We start from the raw sequence: 23945 nt of genomic DNA on the forward strand, positions 1-23945 counted from the left end.
TTGGGAGGGGACGCGAGATGTGACAGCATGGGGCATTCTGCAAAATTTGGCTGTTATTGCCTTATTGAGCTTGGAATAAATAAAATTCTATCAGTTGAACTGGTACAGGTTAGTACAAATTTATTCTGAATGTTGACTTACCTAGTGTGCGACTTATAGAAGATATATGTGCTTTTTGCTTTGTAGAGTAACGAGACAAAGAGCAGTTACCATATGGAGCTGGAAGGCCTCAAGCGTTGCAAGGAAGATGTCAGTGGACTCAATATTCGGGCTCTTGTAACTGACAGACATCGCCAAGTCTCAAAGTGGGTGCGAGAGTCATGGAAGATTTCACATTATTATGACTGCTGGCATGTAGTGAAAGGTTGGTGGGTTTTGAGCACATTCAATTTTGCAATGAAATTGAATGTGCTCATTTTCAACTTCATTTTTAGGTCTGACTAAAAAATTAGAGGCACTGGCAAAACCTAACTCCTTCCGTATAATCAAGGATTGGATCAAAAGCATTGCCAACCACCTGTATTGGTGTGTTGCATCTTCAACACCGGGTGACAAGGAAGACATCAAGGGGAAGTGGTTGTCTGGTGTGGAACATATCCAAAATATACATGATAACTGTTATCATGGTAGTTTGGAGAGAGAGAAAAAATGGCTCAAACCAGGTAATAATTCTCTCATGAGGAGAAATAAATGATAATGATCAATTCTTCTTTTGGCATTTCCCTTCAGGGGTCACCACAGCAAATCACTTGCCTCAATCTAACCCTGTCTTCTGCATCTACTGCTTTCACATATAGTATATACACCTTTTCATTTGTTCATTATGTGTTTTTTTTTTCAGGAAGTGAGGTTTGTGAAAGACTTGTTGATCTTTTGACCAAGAAGCACTTTGTTAAAGATGTTTGCAGCATGTCTGCTCTTGGTCAGACTAGTGGACTTGAGGCCTTTCACAGCCTTGTTAATCAATTTGCCCCCAAGATGTTCCAGTTCTCATATCGAGGAATGCACAGTAGGTCTGTAAAGATTAAATAAAGTTATACACATAAACATTTGAAAGTTTATCCAAGTATTTGCAATTGTTAACTTTCAATTTTCTATATCCAGGATTTATCTTGCTGCCCTTCATTATAACGAGAATGCTGGAAGACCTAGGGCTTACACAAAAGCAGGGGAACAGCGTTATAGCATTGCATTCCCCAAGTACAAGAAGGGTGGTTATTCATTGAAAAATGTGTTGGTAAAACCTAGTTACCGTAAGTAAACGTACAATAGTGAAATTTATTACATTTATCCTTTGAAAATATTTATTTTCTCTTTTTATGTGCAGGTTGATCAGGATAAGTATTTCAATTTCAAATGCATGTAAATAACTCTTTCACACTAAACTGTCTTTCTCACCTTTATCATATTTCAACGCTGCAAAAAGTCTGTTGCTATACTAACTTTGTGCTACTTACTAAATTTGTGTTTTGATGTGTGCCATTGTTTGCTTGGTTTAGCTCAGCTTTCTATGTTATATCACAATCTGCCAAAAACACCTGCAATTATTTTCGTATTTATTTTAAAATGAAATTTTTATTTCCAGTGTATGTTGAAGATTGTTTCAACAATTTGATGGAGTTGGTGCTGCAAAAGCCACGGCATAAGGCACCATCAAGGGTAGATGAGCCCCCACCACTCAGCGACTTGTACGAGAAACCAGTGAAAGCTGATGCTGTCAAGACAGTTTTATCCAGATTTCGGCCAAAATAAATGTTGAATCATTGTTTACTGTTGTCACTGTTACTATTGTTTTGTTTTTGTGGAATATAATATTGTAAAAAATAAAAAATGGATAAATGCATTAAACAGTCATCAAAATATTACAATTTATTGTTTTACTTCTTCAATGTTGGTAGTTTGTGCCCTGCAAACACAAAATCCTCTTCTAGACCAGGAGGAGGGAAGTGTGCCCTGATGGAAGACACAAAACATGAGGGGAGTACCACTCTAATGTCTTTGCCTAGATACTCCCAGCACCAGGTGACAAATTGTCTGTAGGCGACATGTCTAAATTTGGCATCTGTGGGCCCCTCAAATGCCTTGCCACCATACAGTTGCTTGTACCTGGCCCAAGCACACTGAAGGGCCCAAGGGTTGAAACAAATGGCATTCAGGCCAGGGTGATCCAAAATGCACTCCGGCAATGTATCCGTCAGTGCTTCTGCCTCCTCAAGTTTGCCTCTTACTTCCGGGATCTCCTGACAGCAAAGGCATTCTCTTGGAAGGGTCATTACTTGACAGTGTTTACAGCAACACCTGGACAAAAAAATGTAATTTACTTCGAAAAATTACAATCAACCACCTTTATTTAGCCATATTTGGGCTAGCTAGACCATATTACTATCTTTACACAGGTTTGGCGTCAGTACATTTTTCTACTTTTTTTTTAACCTGTCTTGTTCAGCTCTTTGACACAGAATGGAAATCTGGGTGTCCTATTGGTCTGAATGTTTTCCAACTCGTCTGATTACTGATAATTATATCACAGAATGACGTTGGGGGGGGGGGTCAGAGAGAAATGACGATGCTAGACATAAACTTACCACTCGTCCTTACGTGATGTGTCAAGTCGCCAGTCTGCGTCATCACCACCGTCTGATGTGCTGTGTAAATCGTCATCTGACACCTCAGGTTCAAACATGTAAGGAGTTATTGTATACTGCCTTTCCTGGGACCCCTCGCCACGACACAACGATCCTGAAGGGCTACTTTCGCTGGAAATGTCACAATCACTGGTGCTGCTGTGGTCCGCCATGTTTTCTGCCGCCTACTGGAGCTTACGTCACACTTCCGGGTTTAGGAAGGGACATTTAACGGAGTGCAAAAAAGCTAAAAAAACACAAATTATGGTCACAGTTATGCTTTAATAATGACATGGTTGTTTTTACGAACTCGTCCAAAGTTTATATTCGTAAAATTACACCAAAATCCGGAAAGGTCTTCAGTTCCCCTTTAATTTCACAGCAGCAGTATTTCGCAAGAGCCCGAATGTCGAAAGAGAACGCCACAAAGACGAGACTGTTGAAATTATAAATAAAAAAAAAAAAATAAAGCAAATGTGACACACAGAAGGGCTTGCTAACATTTGTTTAAATATATTGTTCTATGTAAATCAGCCAAGGTAGCCCCCCGCATTTTTACCACACCAAATCTGGCCCCCTTTGCAAAAGGTTTGGACACACCTGTTTAACTGATGATCCGTAGACGAGGCCAGCTTCTTTCACTTGGTACCGGCTAAATATTATTCAAAATGTAATGATGGTGGAAGAAATAAGCATCTTGAATTTTGAAACTGTATGTTGTCGGCGATTAGCCTCGCAATGATCTTAATTGTGGTTGTCAGCCCAAAACCCTCTAAATATATAGTAAATGCATCTTACCAGATATAAAATGACTACTACATAATCCGTGGTAATCGTTTGGAGCCCAGTTTTCTCGTCGAATTGCAGCAGTTCATCTCGCTCTCCTCTCCGGGTCTCTCGGAATACGGTAGAACTTCAAGTCTCTCCGTCTATCTTCTCTGTTATTGCAACCAACCGCCACACACGCCTTCACCATTTTGATTATTAATGTTAACGAGCAGAAAAACACGCCATAATAGGAGGAATTTACGTAGCGGTAATGCGTCAAACTGAGGAGTAGACGGAAAATATGGCGCGGAGGCGTGGTTGTGACGTCATGTGAGTAGGGTCTATTGACACCCTGTGGCGTATTTAAATCACTACCCTATATCTTTAAAGAGTGCCACGGTGGAAGTCCGTCTGTGTGGCCATGGGTTATTAAACGAAAACATTAAGAGGGGTTTAAATATCAAATTATTATAACTCATACTAACATTTCTCTTTTAAGAACTACATGCCTTTCTATCCTTGGTATCTTTTCAGGATGCCTCTGTGTATCAGCTTTGTCGGATGATTGCCTTGCTGTGTGTGCCCTCATCTTCATGCTCTCCAAAGTTTCCTCAAGCTAGTAGGTTGTATCCTACTTTGATCATATTGTTTTTTCTTTTTTTGTGCTATATTTTTATTGTACGTTGTTCAACTTGTGTACTGCTTGACATGCTTCCTTTTTTATACTTTTTATTAAATACAAACTTACTCGCTATTTCTGATTCCTGAGTCTGAGATCCATATAAACGGCTTGCCGTGTATCACAATGAAGTGCCGTCAGTGGCACTTAAACATGAGTGTACTTTTTTTTTTTAAATGACTAAAAATACTCACTTATAAAGGGTTAAATGCAGGGTTAGGGTTAGGTGCTTCCGGCACCTCTTGATTTTGGCCTCCTTGTCTTCCTGTACTTATTTTGGCAGATCAAGCACCTCTCGTGCATATAAAATAATAATAATATAAAATATAAAATAATAATAATATGAAAATGTTGCTGCTACTACTCACAGCTCTCCAGTCCCACCGTCTCTTAAACGGATCGTGCATAGTGTCTTGTTATGAGCTTTTTGTTGACAAAGGTATCGAACACACGACATGCTGACAACTTTCTTTATTAACACATGGAGCTAACAGTACGAACACAGCTTGGGGCTATCGCATTCCCGCATCACGTGACCAAAACAACAGTAACGTTGCGTGCACTTCAGGGTGCCTCGGAAAACATTATACCCAGGGGTGCACATAAGTGGTCCGCATGCGCGCATGCGTACCGGACATAGACAAACGCGCTGGCCCTCAACGGCTTCGATACGCTTTTGCGTACCAATGGCTGACCGTAAGCCTGTCGCAATATGCAATAATTCCATTTATCGCGTGATATATAAAAATGAAGGCGGAAATTTTTCCGCTGCGACTTATCGCCTCGCGTGCACGTGCGTGCGCGCGTGCGGCAGACGTGCTGTTAAAAGTTCGGATTCCTCGTTACCAACTGCGCAAAATGCATCTTCGTTCCAAGTCCGGCAAAAACTAGCGCCGGAGCCAATCGTTCCCATTATATCCTATTGTTCAACGTATACCGGCCGCATCAGTGCTCCGGAGTTACTGTGGACCAGCTACAGCGCGCCGGTGTCGTTGACTTGTGGGCGCTCCCGTCAGGAGTGACATTTCACGCGGGTGGCTGTTTTTCGGCACAACGCCGGATAGTTACAACGAAGTCCGCCAAAACATTGTTACCGACTAGGCTGCTACGAACAACCTCGCTTTGACAATAAACAGCTGAATGAAATTAAGAGCGCTGTGTCATATGCTGGTGTTGTGTAGTAATGAGCAAACGTGACTTCAGCGGCGCTTGTTAACTTTTTTAATGCGCGCACACACTAGATATCATGAAATGGCACACTAGATGTGCTACGTCCCATGCCATTGGCTACGTGAGCACAGAGTGATTATGGGTTACGTAGTCAATATACTACATCGATGAGTTGTAAACTGTCATGACTGAATGGAAGTTAAGAAGGCCAAATCATTCCATACCAGTGACTACAGATAATGTTGCAAATATTGTTATTTCAGTACGTGACACAGATGGATTCGGACAACAAATAGGATGTCTTGCTCATGTAGTAAACTTAGCTGTTAAGAAAGCTGTAGCAATCAACAGTGTGCCTTGCCTCACTTTACAAACAGTAAAGATTGTTCTCAGCTCTTTTGTACAAACATTTTTCAGATCAGTAAGAAGTAAGCACATACAGTAAATATTATGCACTAAAATGCATGTTTATATGATGGCAATTTAATTTTTGCTCGCTAGCAAAAAAAAAAAAAAAAAAAAAAAAAAAAAAAAAACGAAACAAAAAATTTAATTTTTTTTTTTTTTTACAGAGCATTAAATGTATTGAATCGGATCGAAAATCGTGACCCCCGTATCAAAAATCGTACCGAACTGTGACTTAACTGTATCGTTGCATCCCTATGGAACACCATTGCAGAAGCTATGACGGGGAAAAGTTTTCATTTGCCTAAATGCTTAAGTTATTAAGTGCAATTTTTTTTTCTCTCTTTTTTTTTTTTTCAACACATTTTATTTATTCTGTGGTGCTGTGCGGTATCAATATTGTTTTTTTTTTTTTTTACGTAAGAGGCATGGTCTATTGTTTTTAGTTGTGATTTCTTAAAAAGTATTTTTGAATTTATCTATGAATGTATACTGTATTCTCACTGTGTTATTGTAAATTGGTTGAAAAAAAATTGGGGGGGGCGCAATAATATCGCATATCGCAATAATTTATGAGAATAATTATCGCACACTAATATTTGTTATCGCGACAGGCCTAGCTGACCACTGTATTTGCGGCGGACACGAGAAAATCACTTCTCAAAATGTCAAAGAGGCGGGCCCCACTGAGTAATTATTTCCGTGTTCCCCCACCCCCGTCAAAAGACAGACAGACGACAGAGACATCACCGGAGCTACCGAAAAAAAGGACTTTTGCTGAAAAGTGGCTGCAGGAGGTACCATGGCTAGAAGCAAATGATGCTCGCATGGAAATGTGGTGCAACATTTGCCGTGAGAATCCCAATGTCGCTAATAAGAGCAGCGCATTTTATGTAGGGTCAAAGAATTTTAGCCATCCAAACTTTGAAAAGCACGAAAAAAACAGAGCATGTGGCAATTAATCAAACTATCAATGTCAGACAGGACCCCACTCGCCCTATGGACAAGTGGTGGAATAAAGTTATTGTAGAACAGCGCCATGCGCTGACAAACGTGTTTTTGCTCGCATTTCACAAAGCTAAACATGCACGTTCAATGAGCTCTTGAGTAGAGGAGGATTGGAGTTAATGTGAGAGCCGCATATGAATGCCGTTTATTTTGAATTAGTGCTTTTATGTTTGTTACTTTGCATTTCACTTCAAAGTAATGGCAATTTTGTTGTGCCAGTTGATGTTAATCAAGCGTTAATTGTTTATATAATTAATTAAAGGTAATTGGCTCTAAGTAAAGCTTGGCATAATTTTATCGCATCAGGCGGGTCGGCTCTCAAGCTCAATGAGGACCGAGTCACATCTCCAGGTCCTCCTCTGAGAACCTGGGCAAAAAAATTATGTGCACCCCTAATTATATCAGAATATTATACACAGTTACGGACATTACAGTATAAAATAAAATGCATAAATTCATTTACACAACAAATCGCAAGAATTGCATGTTGTTTATAAAAATTTAATAACATTTGAAAGAGTGAGATGTGTTGATGCACTGAAAAGCTGGACCAACAAATCACGCCCCTGACATTAAGAAGAAAAAAAAAATTGAAATTTGCGGCATCTTGGGAGCAAGCAGCCAAAAAGACAGTTGCATTGACTGTCTTTTTTCAAAAAGAAGGAAGATGGTTCAAAACGAGTCAGAAAAGCACATAGAAAAGAAAGACAAAAGGAAAGTCCCACAGCATGGCAAGTGGGCATTTGCGTTTTGTTTTCAGCACCATTTTCTGCACATTGTAATGTCCGTAACTGTGTGCGGGCCCGTGAAGGGGCCATTGGACAGCAGAGTGGTGACGAAACGGGAAGTGAGGAGAAGAGTCCGGCGTTAGAGCGAAGTTGGCGGTCGCATGTTGCACCAGACCGCTGTTATTTTTGTTATTTGTTATTTAACTGTTGCCACAATAAAGTGAAGGAAGCCATCATTCACTGCTCTCCTTTCTATTTCCCCATTCGGGCTATTACAATATGTTCTGGGACCTGTCCCCGTGCCGTCATCCCTGCGCTTTCATATGTACTTTGCGTTCTGGTACCTTATGATTTACAAATTAAGCACTGGTTAAATGTCCCATATGTCAACCTTTGGATAGCTTTTCACTGTAGTGACTTCTCTCCCTGGGATGGTTAAGTGATGATACAATAGCTAGGGAGAGAATTTGTGAAAGGTGATCTCGAACATCAGTCCAGTTGCTGCTTTTGCAACATGTCGGAAGGCACTAAAGGTTTTGGCTGTATGCAAAATGGCTAGAAATCGGAAATGCTTAGCTGAAGCAATACCACCACATTCATTTATACATTCAAAATTCAGTTGTCTGTTGCAGTTTTGCTTGCTTTCATTAGTTTTAGGGCCATTTCTTTAATGACTAAGGTTTGGTAAAGACATTATACAGCCACCAGACAGAGGCAGATTGCTTCATGCCACACGATCAATAATAGATCCGTGTGATACGATTTCAGGTGAATGGGTTTGATTGAAGTTTTTGAGGGGAAGAAGCAGGGAGGCAAGGCAGGACATGACACAAAGGGAGGATTTATTTCAGAAAACAAAAGTGAAACTAAGCCTTACAAGCAGGACTGAACGGGCCCTCGCAGTTTGGCGCAACTCGGATGTCACGTAAACTCGGACGGCACGCAGGTCAGGGTTGTGGCAGATTGTCCCCCTCTTGTAATCTCATGAGAACCTAACTTGCTCGAAACTCCCTTCAATTCAAGTGGGCGCCACTGTGCCATTTTGCTCTTGGGGTCGCAAGATTATCGAAATTTACGCAAAGCCGCATGTGCTTGCAAAATTTGGTCAGTTTTCGTGCATGTTCAGGCCTCCAAATATAAACTGTATTATAAATCGACAAAAATTTCACATTCGATCCAAAATACCCGATTTCCTGTTAGATTTGGAAAATGGGTGCAAGAGACTAGGGTTGTTCCGATCATGTTTTTTTGCTCCCGATCCGATCCTGATCGTTTTAGTTTGAGATATTTCCCGATCCGATTGCTTTTTTTTGCTCCCGATTCAATTCCAATCATTACCGATAATTTTTCCCGATCATATACATTTTGGCAATGCATTAAGAAAAAAATGAATAAAACTCGGACGAATATATACATTCAACATACAGTACATAAGTACTGTATTTGTTTATTATGACAATAAATCCTCAAGATGGCATTTACATTATTAACATTCTTTCTGTGAGAGGGACCCACGGATAGAAAGACTTGTGACTTTGTATATTGTGACTAAATATTGCCATCTAGTGTATTTGTTGAGCTTTCAGTAAATGATACTGTAGTCATGCCCAAATGCATGATGGGAAGTGGAACCATGACTGTGCATAGTGCTACCAATTGATATATCTTCTCTGCATTGGCAAATAACATAAGGTGTTAAGATAAAGATCAATTGCTACCTTGCTTCCCCACATTGCTTCCCATGATATTTCTGATCGTAGGGAGAGGGATTGTAAGGTTTTAGCCGATTAAAAAAAGGTTCCAAAGGCTGCAAAAATTCACTCTACTCATTTTACGATGCCGTTTATCTCTCTATATAGGTAAAACGGCGCCATTACAGATTGAGCGTGACAATGCGTGAGTGGGTCGTGCAGCGCATGCATTAATTGCATTAAATATTTTAACGTGATACATTTTTTAAAAATTACCGCCGTTATTAGGATAAATTTGATAACCCTACCTTAAGCCTAAACTAAAGACTCTGGAAGAGTGAAACATATTATGTCTGTAACGTTAAATACAATTAGAAAACGATTTAATTTAAAAAAATAAATATATATTAAAACAAGGCATGGCCGATATTTTTTTTGCCGATTCCGATACTTTGAAAATGATGTGATCGGACCCGATCGATCGGGATGGCGATCGATTGGGACTCTCAACAAGCACGGGAAGTTTGGCGCAGATATGTTGTATATCTGCTGAGTTATGACCGTTCAAAATTTTTGGCGAGACAAAATGTTCACATTCATTTTCACTTTCCCGTTGGACCCTTCTGCTTCAACCAAACCTCAGTATTTTTTATCAAGCACCTGAACACATACATGCCTTAAGGCTCCCCCAATGCAGGTTTGAGGTCAATAGATTTTTTTTCCCTTGGAGGAGGAGCCTGTCTCGTAAAAAAAGGCATTTCCTGATCCCACTAGGGGGTGCTAGGCCTAATGGGTAATATTTCAATGCACTCTTGTTAAGGGTGGGATACCGCACATACATGCCAGATATGAAAAAGATTGAACGTTGTGTGAAGGAGCTATTAGTCATTTACTGAATTTGTCATGTTGCTGAAAAAATGGCCGACTTTGGCACCACGCCCAGGTCAGACCAATGAATGAAAACGCACCATTTTAAAACTTAAGATCTCATAAGTCTCCTGAACAGTCTCACCAATTGAAGACGATCCAACAAACTCCCTTAGCGAAAACGTCTCAAATGTGCACCCTGTAAATCAATAAAAATTTCACATTCGATCCAAAATAACCGATTTCCTGTTGGGTTTGGCATATGGATGCCAATGCTTTTCTGGAGCAGTTTTGGACAAGGTATAGACTCCCCAAATTTCATCGCTCTAAACTGACAAACCCTAATGTTATAGGCCAATTTTAAAATTTCGAGGGGCCGCTACTAAGCCATTTTGTTGCATTTTTTTGCAACGTTGCAAAATTATCGAAATATATATTTGCCACATGTATGTGCAAATTTTGGTGACTTTTCGTGCATGTTCAAGCCTCCAAATTGGCCGTTTTCATTTGCCCTGAAAAAAAATTAATAATAATCCTTTGCATTACAATAGGGCCTTCGCACACTTAGTGCTCGGGCCCTAACCAGGCAAACACTGCCAGGACTCACTTACTATGTATTTAGGTGCAACAGGTTGGTCAGTCATCTTCCTTTGCAAAAAAATCCAATTCACAAGCAGGCAGGGATTAGTTCACAGCTCAGCCAATTTGTAGCTCCTGGCTCCAACTTCTCTCAAGTATATTTACTTATAAACTAATAATTTTGCTGTTCTTTTCATTTTATGTGATATGATTTTGTCTGCTGTGTCCTTTTGTAATCTGTTGAAAACTCCAAATAGAGATCTAAGTGTTTGAGATGGAGTGCCTTGAATATTTCAATGACTTCAGTTTTAGGAAATTGCATGAAATAGTAGTTGGTCGCTTAAGTCCTTTAACCCTTTCTTGGGGAAGTTATAATTTATGTTAATTAAAAAAAAAAAAAAAAAAAAAAAAAAAAGATTTGTGGGGGGGGCTCTTAAAGGGCAGCTGAAGAGCTTTTCGGATTTCGGTGTAATTTTACGAAAACAGTGGTACCTCGACATACAATAGTTTCAACACAAGATCTTTTTGACATCCGACGTAAAATTTGACTCGCCATTTGTTCCTACATCCGACGACATGCTTGAAATATGATGATTAATGACAGAGCGGCAGTTTCTTTGTTTTCCTGCAAGACGGACGCACGGCGGATTTTCTTGTGAGAGAAATTAACACGGTTCCAAGAAGGTTAGTGCAGGTGCTGAAAAAAGGAAAAATGTGAGGTCACCATTGAAATGATCGAAACATTTGAGCGTGGTGTGCGCATCCGTAAACTGGCTTGACAATATGGCCGTAGAATGTCAGCAATCTCGACGGCCCTCCTCAGACCTCCGTTCGCCATTCTTGATAATTTAAGGTGACAATTATTTTTGTGGTAACATCGCCAAAGAAATTGTCAGCTTTATCAGGTTTCTAATCATTTATTACATCATCTTGTGCAACACAACGAAACGATTGAAAGAGAATGTAAAATCTCTACCGCGCCTATCTCACCCAGTCACGTCAGCCACGCGATGCATTCAGGAACAGAATGCAGAACACAACCACCACATTAGAACCTGATTCATTATATTATTATTAGGGTTGTTCCGATCATGTTTTTTTGCTCCCGATCCGATCCCGATCGTTTTAGTTCGAGTATCTGCCGATCTGATTGCTTTTTTTTTTTTTGCTCCCGATTTAATTCCAATCATTCCCGATAATTTTTCCCGATCATATACATTTTGGCAATGCATTACGAAAAAAATGAATAAAACTCGGACGAATATATACATTCAACATACAGTACATAAGTACTGTATTTGTTTATTATGACAATAAATCCTCAAGATGGCATTTACATTATTAACATTCTTTCTGTGAGAGGGATCCACGGATAGAAAGACTTGTAATTCTTAAAGGATAAATGTGACTTTGTATATTGTGACTAAATATTGCCATCTAGTGTATTTGTTGAGCTTTCAGTAAACGATACTGCAGCCATTTAACTTCTGCCCAGATGCATGATGGGATGTGCAACCATGACTGTGCGTAGGGCTACCAATTGATATATCTTCTCTGCGTTGGGAAAGAACATAGGGTGTTAAGAATATGATCAACTACTACCTTTCTTCCCCACATTCCCACGTTATATTTAATTGCTGAGAGAGATATTGTAAGGCTTTAGCCACATAAAAAATGGCTCCAAAGGCTGTCAAAATTCTCTCTACTCATTATACGCTGCCTTTTAGCGCTATCTATAGGTAAAACGGCGTCTTTATAGATTGAACGCGACAATGCGTGAGTGGGTCATGCAGCGCATGCGTTAATTACTTAACGTGATTAATTAAAAAAAATTAATGACCGCTGTTAACGCAATAAATTTGATAGCCCTACTTTAAGCCAAAACTACTCTGGATGAGTGTAAGACATTTTGTCTGTAACGTGAAATACAATTAGAAAACGATTTAAATAAAAAAATTAAAAAAAATAAATAATATTTTTTTGCCGATTCCGATTCTTTGAAAATGACGTGATCGGACCCGATCGATCGGGATGGCGATCGATTGGGACATCTTTAATTATTATCATTATTATTATTACATTACTATAATTCCAATTTTTATTTGATTTATTTTAATTGATTTGTTTTGCTCTGTGTAATTGCCATTTGTAATAGTACCAGCACTATTTAGTAAGGATTTAGTGTAGGTTTTTGGGCTGTGGAACGAATCAATGGAATTATAATGTATTCTTAAAATCCTGCTTGACATACGACCATTTCGACTGACAAACAAGGTCCTGGAACGAACTAACTTCGTACATATGTAGAGGTACCACTGTAAAAGCTAAGTTAATTACATCAAAATGAATAAAACCAGAAATACACTTTGTTTATGGAATCAAATAAGACTCTAAAGTTGATTTTATTCCACAGACTTTAAACTCATTAAATGCCACTGACAGCGATAGACGTCTAATCCATTTTGACCGGGAGGGGCAAATGAACAGTTCGTCCCTCCCAGTCAAAATGTATTGAACGTCTAGCTTCGTCAATGGCAGCCAATGAATTAAATGATTGCTGTGTAGGGGTTAAAAAAAGGAAGTCATAATTTTTGCATGAAAGACTTATGTAAACTAGAAACTGCAATTTCGGGAGAAATTACACACCTTGGTCTTTCCTCTGTGGAGATACAGATCTTAGCCCCACTCAGGTCTATCAATAGAATGGATCATAATGCCAGTCATTGGCACAAAACAAAGTAAAAGCCATTAGAAATCAATGGGAGAATTGGACGTCCATGGACGTCAATGGCGGCACCTTTCATAATTGTTAATGGAATCGGGGAAGTTTGGGGGACACGTCCTAATGATATCTAGTCATTTTCTGTTGATTTGGGGAAAAAAAAAATTTACCATTGAAAATGAATTGGAAAAATTTTGGACGTCCATGGACGTCAATGGTATCAACTTACATAAGCGTCAATAGAATCCAAGTACATTGGCATCAATAGAATGAACAAACATGAAGAAATGCCATTGGAAATGAATGGGAAGTTTGGACGTCCATGGACGTCAATGGCATCACCCTCCATAAGCGGCAAAGCAATCGGGGACATTTGGGGGACACGTCCTAATGATATCGAGTCATTTTTTGTTGATTTGGGAAAAAAAAAAAAATTCCCATTGAAAATGAATGGGAAAAATTTTGGACGTCCATGGACGTCAATGGTGTCAACTTACATAAGCGTCAATGGAATCCAAGTACATTGGCATCATTAGAATGAACAAACATGAAGAAATGCCATTGGAAATGAATGGGAAGTTTGTACGTCCATGGACGTCAATGGCATCACCCTCCATAAGCGGCAATGCAATCGGGGACATTTGGGGGAAACGTCCTAATGATATCTAGTCATTTTCTGTTGATTTGGGGAAAAAAAAAAAAAATCCCATTGAAAATGAATGGGGAAAATTTTGGACGTCCATGGACGTCAATGGTATCAACTTACATAAGCGTCAATGGAATCCAAGTACATTGAAATCAATAGAATGAACAAACATGAAGAAATGCCATTGGAAATGAATGGGAAGTTTGGACGTCCATGGACATCAATGGCATCACCCTCCATAAGCGGCAATGCAATCGGGGACATTTGGGGGACACGTCCTAATGATATCTAGTCATTTTCTGTTGATCTGAGGAAAAAAAAAATTTCCCATTGAAAATGAATGGGAAAAATTTTGGACGTCCATGGACGTCAATGGTATCAACTTACATAGGCGTCAATGGAATCCAAGTACATTGGCATCAATAGAATGAAAAAACATGATTAAAAGCCATTAGAAATGAATGGGAAATTTGGACGTCCATGGCCGTCAATGGCATCACCCTCCATAAGAGGCAATGCAATCGGGGACATTTGGGCGACACGTCCTATTGATATCTAGTCATTTTCTGTTGATTTGGGGAAAAAAAAAAAAATTCCCATTGAAAATGAATGGGAAAATTTTTGGACGTCCATGGACGTCAATGGTATCAACTTACATAAGCGTCAATGGAATCCAAGTACATTGGCATCAATAGAATGAACAAACATGAAGTAATGCCATTGGAATTGAATGGGAAGTTTGGACGTCCATGGACGTCAATGGAATCACCCTCCATAAGCGGCAATGCAATCGGGGACATTTGGTGGACACGGCCTAATGATATCTAGTCATTTTCTTTTTATTTTGGGAAAAAAAAAAATTCCTATTGAAAATGAATGGGAAAAATTTTGGACGTCCATGGACGTCAATGGCAGCACCCCCCATAAGCGTCAATGGAGTTGGGGACGTTTGGGGTATACGTCCTATTAATATCTGGTCATTTTCTGTTGATTTGGGGAAATGTAGTTTTTTCCCCATTGAAAATGAATGGGAAAAATTTTGGACGTCCATGGACGTCAATGGCAGCACCCCCTATAAGCCTCAATGGAGTTGGGGACGTTTGGGGGACACGTCCTCTTGATATCTGGTCATTTTCTGTTGATTTGGGGAAATGTAGTTTTTTCCCCATTTAAAATGAATGGGAAAAATTTTGGACGTCCATGGCCGTCAATGGCATCGACATCCATATAGTCAATTGAATCCAAGTACATTGGCATCAATAGATTCGACATGCATGGCCGTCAATGGCATCACTGCAATGTAAAAAAAAAAAAAAATTCAATTGGAAATCCCATTGGAAGTGAATGGGAAATGTTCTCATTAGAAATGAATGGGAAAGTTTTTGGCAAGTTTCTGGGAAACCGTAAATTTGTTACAAATGCTGTATACAACTTTTATGCCCCTCACCATCACTGAATTTTTGATGCCCAAATTGTGTGATTTGGTCAAAAATTGAAGGACAAGATACAATTTGAAACTTTTCTTTGTTTCCCATTAAAAATGAATGGGCCAGTTTTTGGCAATTTGCCGGGAAACCGTACATTTTATCAAAAAAAATTTCTCGGTATTTTTTATGCCCCTCACCATCCCGGAATTTTTGACGCCCATCTTGTGTGTTTTCGTCAAAAAATGACGGACTAGTAACAGTTTGAAAGTTGTCTTTTTTTCCCATTAAAAATGAATGGGCAGGTTTTTGGCAAATTTCCGGGGAACCGTATATTTTTTCCAAATTGTGTTAATAACCTTTATTCCCCTCCCCATCCTGGATTTTTTGATGCCCAAATTGTGTGATTTGGTGAAAATTTGTAGGACTAGATACATTTTGAAATTTTATTTTTCTCATTAAAAATGAATGGGCAAGTTTTTGTCAAATTTCTGGGGAACCGTAAATTTTTTCCAAATTCTGTATACAATCTTTATGCCCCCCACCGTCCCGGAATTTTTGATGTCCAAATTATGTGATTTGGTCAAAAATTGTAGGACAAGTAGCGTTTTGAAAAAGTTGTAAAAAATCGGAAAATCGCCGTTTACGGGCGAACGAAAAATTTTTCGGGGTCGTTTGAAAAATTCCCATCGTCGCGCGAAAATTCCGGTCGTGTCGATACTTGAACGGTGCCGATCGGTGGTACGGTTCGGGCTGCGCGGCGCGCCGAAAAAACTCGGAGAAACCATTGCATAATAATAATAATAAAGTTGTAGAATAACATAACCTTGTTCTTTCCTTCAGAAAGACCAAGGTAACTAGAAACTGCAATTTCGGGAGAAATTACACACCTTGGTCTTTCCTCTGTGGAGATACAAATCTTAGCCCCACTCAGGTCTATCAATAGAATGGACCATAATGCCAGTCATTGGCACTAAACAAAGTTAAAGTCATTAGAAAAGATTGGGAGAATTGGACGTCCATGAACGTCAATGGCATCACCCTCCATAAGCGGCAATGCAATCGGGGACATTTGGGGGACACGTCCTAATGATATCTAGTCATTTTCTGTTGATTTGGGAAAAAAAAAAAAAAATCCCATTGAAAATGAATGGGAAAAATTTTGGACGTCCATGGACGTCAATGGTATCAACTTACATAAGCGTCAATGGAATCCAAGTACATTGGCATCAATAGAATGAACAAACATGAAGAAATGCCTTTGGAAATGAATGGGAAGTTTGGACGTCCGTGGACGTCAATGGCATCACCCTCCATAAGCAGCAATGCAATCGGGCACATTTGGGGGAAACGTCCTATTGATATCTAGTCATTTTCTGTTGATTTGGGGGGAAAAAAAAAAAATTCCCATTGAAAATGAATGGGAAAAATTTTGGACGTCCATGGACGTCAATGGTATCAACTTACATAAGCGTCAATGGAATCCAAGTACATTGGCATCAAAAGAATGAACAAACATGAAGAAATGCCATTGGAAATGAATGGGAAGTTTGGACGTCCCTGGACGTCAATGGCATCACCCTCCATAAGCAGCAATGCAATCGGGGACATTTGGGGGACAGGTCCTATTGATATCTAGTCATTTTCTGTTGATTTGGGGGGAAAAAAAAAAATTCCCATTGAAAATGAATGGGTAAAATTTTGGACGTCCATGGACGTCAATGGCAGCACCCCCCATAAGCGTCAATGGAATTGGGGACGTTTGGGATATACGTCCTATTGATATCTGGTCATTTTCTGTTGATTTGGAGAAATTTAGTTTTTTCCCCATTGAAAATGAATGGGAAAAATTTTGGACGTCCATGGACGTCAGTGGCAGCACCCTCTATAAGCGTCAATTGAGTTGGGGACGTTTGGGGGACACGTCCTATTGATATCTGGTCATTTTCTGTTTATTTGGGGAAATGTAGTTTTTTCCCCATTGAAAATGAATGGGAAAAATTTTGGACGTCCATGGCAGTCAATGGCATCGACATCCATATAGTCAATTGAATCCAAGTACATTGGCATCAATAGATTCGACATGCATGGCCGTCAATGGCATCAATGCAATGTAAATTCCATTGAAATCCCATTGTAAGTGAATGGGAACTTTTCCCATTAGAAATGAATGGGAGAGTTTTTGGCAAATTTCCAGGGAACCGTAAATTTTTTCCAAATTCTGTATACAACTTTTATGCCCCTCACCGTCCCGGAATTTTTGATACCCAAATTATGTGATTTGGTCAAAAATTGTAGGACTAGATACATTTTGAAAAAAAAAAAAAAATCTGGAAAATTGCCGTTTGCGGGAAAACGGAAAATTTTTCCGGGCCCTTTTTAAAAAAGCCATCGTCGCGCAAAAATTCCGGACGTTTCGATATCCGAACGGTGCCGATCGGTGCAGCGGTTCGGGCTGTGCGGCGCGCCGAAAAAACGCGGAGAATAAGATGAATAATAATAATAACTAGAAACTGCAATTTCGGGAGAAATTACACCTTGGTCTTTCCTCTGTGGAGATACAAATCTTAGCCCCACTCAGGTCTATCAATAGAATGGACCATAATGCCAGTCAATGGCACTAAACAAAGTAAAAGCCATTAGAAAAGATTGGGAGAATTGGACGTCCATGTCCGTTAATGGCAGCACCCTCCATAAGCGTCAATGTAATTGGGGAAGTTTGGGGGACACGTCCTATTGATATGTAGTCATTTTCTTTTGATTTTGGGAAAAAAAAAAAAAATCCCATTGAAAATGAATGGGAAAAAATTTGGACGTCCATAGACGTCAATGGCAGCACCCCCCATAAGCGTCAATGGAAGCAGGGAAGTTTGGGGGACATGTCCTATTGATATCTGGTCATTTTCTGTTGATTTGGTGAAATTTTGTTTTTTCCCCATTGAAAATGAATGGGAAAATTTTTGGACGTCCATGGCCGTCAATGGCATCGACATCCATATAGTCAATAGGATCCAAGTACATTGGCATCAGTAGATTCGACATGCATGGCCGTCAATGGCATCAATGCAATGTAAATTCCATTGAAAGTGAATGGGAACTTTTCCCATTAGAAATGAATGGGAGAGTTTTTGGCAAATTTCTGGGGAACCGTAAGTTTTTTCCAAATTCTGTATACAACTTTTATGCCCCTCACCGTCCCGGAATTTTTGATACCCAAATTATGTGATTTGGTCAAAAATTGTAGGACTAGATACATTTTTAAACTTTTTTTTTTTTTCGGAAAATTGCCGTTTACGGGCGAACGGAAAATTTTTCGTGGCGTTTTGAAAAATTCCCATCGTCACGCGAAAATTCCGGTCATGCCGATACTTGAACGGTCCCGATCGGGGCTACGGTTTAGGCTGTGCGTTGGCTCAAAAAAACGCGGAGAATAAGATGAATAAATAATAATAATAACTAGAAACTGCAATTTCGGGAGAAATTACACACCTTGGTCTTTCCTCTGTGGAGATACAAATCTTAGCCCCACTCAGGTCTATCAATAGAATGGACCATAATGCCAGTCATTGGCACTAAACAAAGTTAAAGCCATTAGAAATGAATGGGAGAATTGGACGTCCATGAACGTCAATGGCATCACCCTCCATAAGCGGCAATGCAATCGGGGACATTTGGGGGACACGTCCTAATGATATCTAGTCATTTTCTGTTGATTTGGGAAAAAAAAAAAAAATCCCATTGAAAATGAATGGGAAAAATTTTGGACGTCCATGGCAGTCAATGGCATCGACATCTATATAGTCAATTGAATCCAAGTACATTGGCATCAGTAGATTCGACATGCATGGCCGTCAATGGCATCAATGCAATGTAAATTCCATTGGAAATCCCATTGGAAGTGAATGGGACTTTTCCCATTCGAAATGAATGGGATAGTTTTTGGCAAATTTCCGAGGAAGCGTAATTTTTTTCCAAATTCTGTATACAACTTTTATGCCCCTCACCGTCCCGGAATTTTTGATGCCCAAATTATTTGATTTGGTCAAAAATTGTAGGACTAGATACATTTTGAAACTTTTTTTTTTTTCACGGAAAATTGCCGTTTACGGACGAACGGAAAAATTTGCGGGGCCATTTGTAAAGTTTCCTGTGTCACGCGAAAATTCCGGTCGTGCCGATACTTGAACGGTGCCGATCGGTCTAACGGTTCGGGCTGTGAAGCGCGCGTTTTTTTTCCATTCAAAATGAATAGGAAAGTTTTTGGCAAATTTCCGGGGAACCGTAAATTTTTGCCAAATTCTGTATACAACTTTTATGCCCCTCACCGTCCCGGAATTTTTGATGGCCAAATTATGTGATTTGGTCAAAAATTGTAGGACTAGATACATTTTGAAACTTTTTTTATTTTTCGGAAAATTGCCGTTTACGGGCGAACGGAAAATTTTTCGTGGCGGTTTGAAAAATTCCCATCGTCACGCGAAAATTCCGGTCGTGCCGATACTTGAACTGTGCCGATCGGTGCTACGGTTTGGGCTGTGCGTTGGCTCAAAAAAACGCGGAGAATAAGATGAATAAATAATAAGTACAATAAAGTTGCACAATAACAATACCTTGTTCTTTCTTTCAGAAAGACCAAGGTAATAATAATAAGTACAATAAAGTTGTAGAATATCATTACCTTGTTCTTTCCTTTGGAAAGACCAAGGTAATAATAAGTACGATAAAGTTGCAGAACAGCATTACCTTGTTCTTTCCCTTGGAAAGACCAAGGTAATAAGTAACAATTTAACGTCTTTGTTGTTATTTTTGATATAAAAAGTACCGGGGAGCTCATCAATAAAACCAACAATAGAAAAAAGTATGAATCATTGTATGAAATGCCTTGCAAAGATATTCAAAACTAGGGGAGTACATATGAATATTAAAAGCCCCCTAAATGATTAATATACCGCTGATAAACATCATTATATAGATGAAACAGTAAAGAAATACCCAGAATGTGATCACCAGTATAGTAGTCACGATATTGCAGAAAACAACATTACTATTGTTTGTGAGTATATTCATAGGACCAACAGGAGAAGAAAAGGAAGCAATAGCTATAGATAATTTTCCAAAGAGCACAGCCGCAAAGCACGAATATTACGGCTGCCACAGCATTCATTTGCTGGCAGAGGGCTAATACCTCATATACTATTAGGTAGTAATCAGACACACAGCAGAAATATATGGGAGAACCATTAAAATGGTTGTCATGATGCCCCAGGTCAGAACAAAATCTTAAGCATTAATATTATTTTGAGTTGGTTCATGTCTTATCAACGTCAAGCTAAAATGATCAATTACTGTGTGAAATGCCTGCTAAGTTGTTAAGTTGGGTGTAATATGAATATCAACGCCGTCCGCCCATGATTAAAACATTACATCAGTAAACATCATTCTTGAGCTGAAAAGGTCTGTTTTTTTGTACAGTGGGGCAAATAAGTATTTAGTCAACCACTAATTGTGCAAGTTCTCCCACTTGAAAATGTTAGAGAGGCCTGTGATTGTCAACATGGGTAAATCTCAAACATGAGAGACAGAATGTGGAAAAAAATCCCAGAAAATCACATTGTTTGATTTTTTAAAAAAATTATTTGCAAATCATGGTGGAATATAAGTATTTGGTCAATATAAAAGTTCATCTCAATACTTTATTATATTGGCAATAATGGAGGCCAAATGTTTTCTGTATCTCTTCACAAGCTTTTCACACACTGTTGCTGGTATTTTGGCCAATTCCTCCATGCAGATCTCCTCTAGAGCAGTGATTTTTTGGGGCTGTCGTTGGTCAACATGGACTCACAATTCCCTCCACACTCCGTGGCGACAAAATGATAACAAGAACGGTGAGCAAAAATCCCAGAACCACGGGGGGACCTAGTGAATGACCTACAGAGAGCTAGGACCACAGAAACAAAGGCTACTATGAGTAACACAATGCGCTGCCAGGGACTCAAATCCTGCACTGCCAGACCTGTCCCCCTGCCGAAGAAAGCACACGTCCAGACCCATCTGCGTTTCGCTAGAGAGCATTTGGATGATCCAGAAGCGGACTGGGAGAATGTGTTATTGTCAGATGAAACCAAAATAGAACGTTTTGGTAGAAACACAGGTTCTCGTGTTTGGAGGAAAAAGAATACTGAATTGCACCATACGCACTGTGAAGTATGGGGGTAGAAACATCATGCTTTGGGGCTATTTTTCTGCAAAGGAACCAGGACGACTGATCTGTGTAAAGGAAAGAATGAATGGGGCCATGTATCAAGAGCTTTTCAGTGAAAATCTCCTTCCATCAGCAAGGGCATTGAAGATGAGGCGTGGCTGAGTCTTTCAGTATGACAATGATCACAAACACACAGCCAGGGCAACAAAGGAGTGGATTCGTAAGAAGCATTTCCAGGTTCTGGATTGGCCTAGCCAGTCTCCAGCTCTGAACCCCACAGAAAATCTGTGGAGGGAGTTGAAAGTCCGTGTTGCCCAACGACAGCCCCAAAACATCACTGCTCTAGAGGAGATCTGCATGGAGGAATGGGCCAAAATACCAGCAACAGTGTGTGAAAAGCTTGTGAAGAGTTACAGAAAACGTTTGGGATCCGTTATTGCCAAGAAAGGGTAAACAACAAAATATTGAGATGAACTTTTGGTATTGACCACATACTTATTTTCATCCATGATTTGCAAATAAATTCTTTAAAAAATCAAACAATGTGATTTTCTTTTTTTTCCACATTCTGTCTCTCATGGTTGAGGTTTACCCGTGTTGCCAATTACAGTCCTCTTTAATCTTTTCAAGTGGGAGAACTTGCACAACTAGTGGCTGACTAAATACTTATTTGCCCCACTGTACATCTTATGCTCACTAACCATGGTCATGACAGTAAAATTTGAATTCTATAATACTAGCCTAAAGCTGTTTCACCTTTTCAGCATGCAATCCTCCTCTACTCAATTACTATAATTTGTCTTGTTTTAGTCACCCTCAGTAGTTAAAATAATATATTGGTGTGTTTAATGATACAGGCATATAGCCAGCTTCCGCAGTTCAAGTGAGTTGCTGAAGCAACAAAGTAGGAAATGATAGATTACAGCAGTGATAGGACCATTCTGCTACTGAATGAGAATACTCAAGGATATATACACTCACCGGCCACTTTATTAGGTACACCATGCTAGTAACGGGTTGGACCCCCTTTTGCCTTCAGAACTGCTTCAATTCTTCGTGGCATAGATTCAACAAGGTGCTGGAAGCATTCCTCAGAGAGTTTGGTCCATATTGACATGATGGCATCACACAGTTGAAGCAGATTTGTCGGCTGCACATCCATGATGCGAATCTCCTGTTCCACCACATCCCAAAGATGCTCTATTGGATTGAGATCTGGTGACTGCGGAGGCCATTTGAGTACAGTGAACTCATTGTCATGTTCAAGAAACCAGTCTGAGATGATTCCAGCTTTATAACATGGCGCATTATCCTGCTGAAAGTAGCCATCAGACGTTGGGTACATTGTGGTCATAAAGGGATGGACATGGTCAGCAACAATACTCAGGTAGGCCCAAAGAGTGCAAAGAAAATATTCCCCACCAGAGGTTGGGGTAGACTTTTTCGTTGTCTGTCATTTTGACTGACAGGGTCATAAAAATCCGGTCATAATCTATTTTTACCCGTCACTTAAATTTTTAAAATGAAATGAAAAAATGAAATAAAATGCCGCTTGCTCGCTCAGTAGTTGCCGAGGGCTGATTGCTTGTTTGTGTCGCGTTCTCCTGATTGTCAGAATTTGTTTTTGTTGTTCTGTGGGGGCGTGCCGGGGTCGCACCTGCAGCTAATCCCTGCTCGTCAGCTACAGCAGGGGTCCCCAACCTTTTTTGCACCACGGACCGGTGTGATTTGGGTCTTTTTTTCACGGACTGGTGTCCTGTCAAATTTTCCACCCTTATAAAATTTTGCTCCCAAAGCTTTTGTGGCGGTGAAAAAAGCCCTGTTTTATATTCACTTGGACTCTCGATGTTATCCAATGGTGCTAAAAAACTATTTACATCACAAACATACATGTGCAACACGGAAATGGCGTAAATTAATGCTTAACAACACGGCGAAGTCGTTAAGTGAGAGGGCTACGTGCAGTTATTGTGTGCGCCTAACATGGCAAACGTAAGTTAATATTCCTTTCTTTAAAGAAAGTTTGTACTGTGTACTTAGGAATCGCTGCATTCGCGGTCCTTTTTAACGTTACGCGCATGCCAACTTTGTCAGAACACCGGCAATGTGCGGCAGAAAAATACAGCAAATATAAAATAGCATTTGTTTTTAGCCCCGTCGTGTTAAGTGCAGGGAAAAAATACAACTCACCCGCTGAATCAGTGGGAGGCCTGAGTTTGTTTCGTTGAGACGAGATGGTCCCGAGATGGGAGAGTGAGAGAAGCTAGCATCACAAATACACGATGTTGGAAATTGTAGCACAGATTTCAGCGCGCTCCGAGCGATGTCAGGATATTCCGAAATGACTTGTTGTCTCAAATGTACGTTTAAGTCGCTGTGATTTGCGATCTCTACAAGCTGATATTCCTGTTCCACAGACATGCTCGAAT

General features: G+C 39.8%; 2 protein-coding genes across 2 annotated transcripts; one reads left to right on the plus strand and one right to left on the minus strand.

Annotated features, from left to right (window-relative positions):
- On the plus strand, window positions 1-2163 carry LOC130912865 (uncharacterized). Its single transcript, XM_057830960.1, has 6 exons — window positions 1-364; window positions 435-662; window positions 842-1013; window positions 1105-1253; window positions 1328-1362; window positions 1586-2163. The coding sequence occupies exons 1-5, from the start codon at window positions 214-216 to the stop codon at window positions 1330-1332; spliced, it is 705 nt and encodes a 234-aa protein (XP_057686943.1). The 5' UTR covers window positions 1-213; the 3' UTR covers window positions 1333-1362; window positions 1586-2163.
- Window positions 1878-23768, minus strand: LOC130913532 (uncharacterized). The gene is made up of 3 exons (XM_057832208.1): window positions 23707-23768; window positions 2586-2871; window positions 1878-2298 (listed from the first exon to the last, which is right to left on the minus strand). The coding sequence occupies exons 2-3, from the start codon at window positions 2795-2797 to the stop codon at window positions 1878-1880; spliced, it is 633 nt and encodes a 210-aa protein (XP_057688191.1). The 5' UTR covers window positions 2798-2871; window positions 23707-23768.
- Between the last annotated feature and the right edge of the window lie 177 nt (window positions 23769-23945).

The sequence above is a fragment of the Corythoichthys intestinalis genome, chromosome 3 (genome assembly GCF_030265065.1).
Source record: "Corythoichthys intestinalis isolate RoL2023-P3 chromosome 3, ASM3026506v1, whole genome shotgun sequence".
NCBI lineage: Eukaryota > Metazoa > Chordata > Actinopteri > Syngnathiformes > Syngnathidae > Corythoichthys > Corythoichthys intestinalis.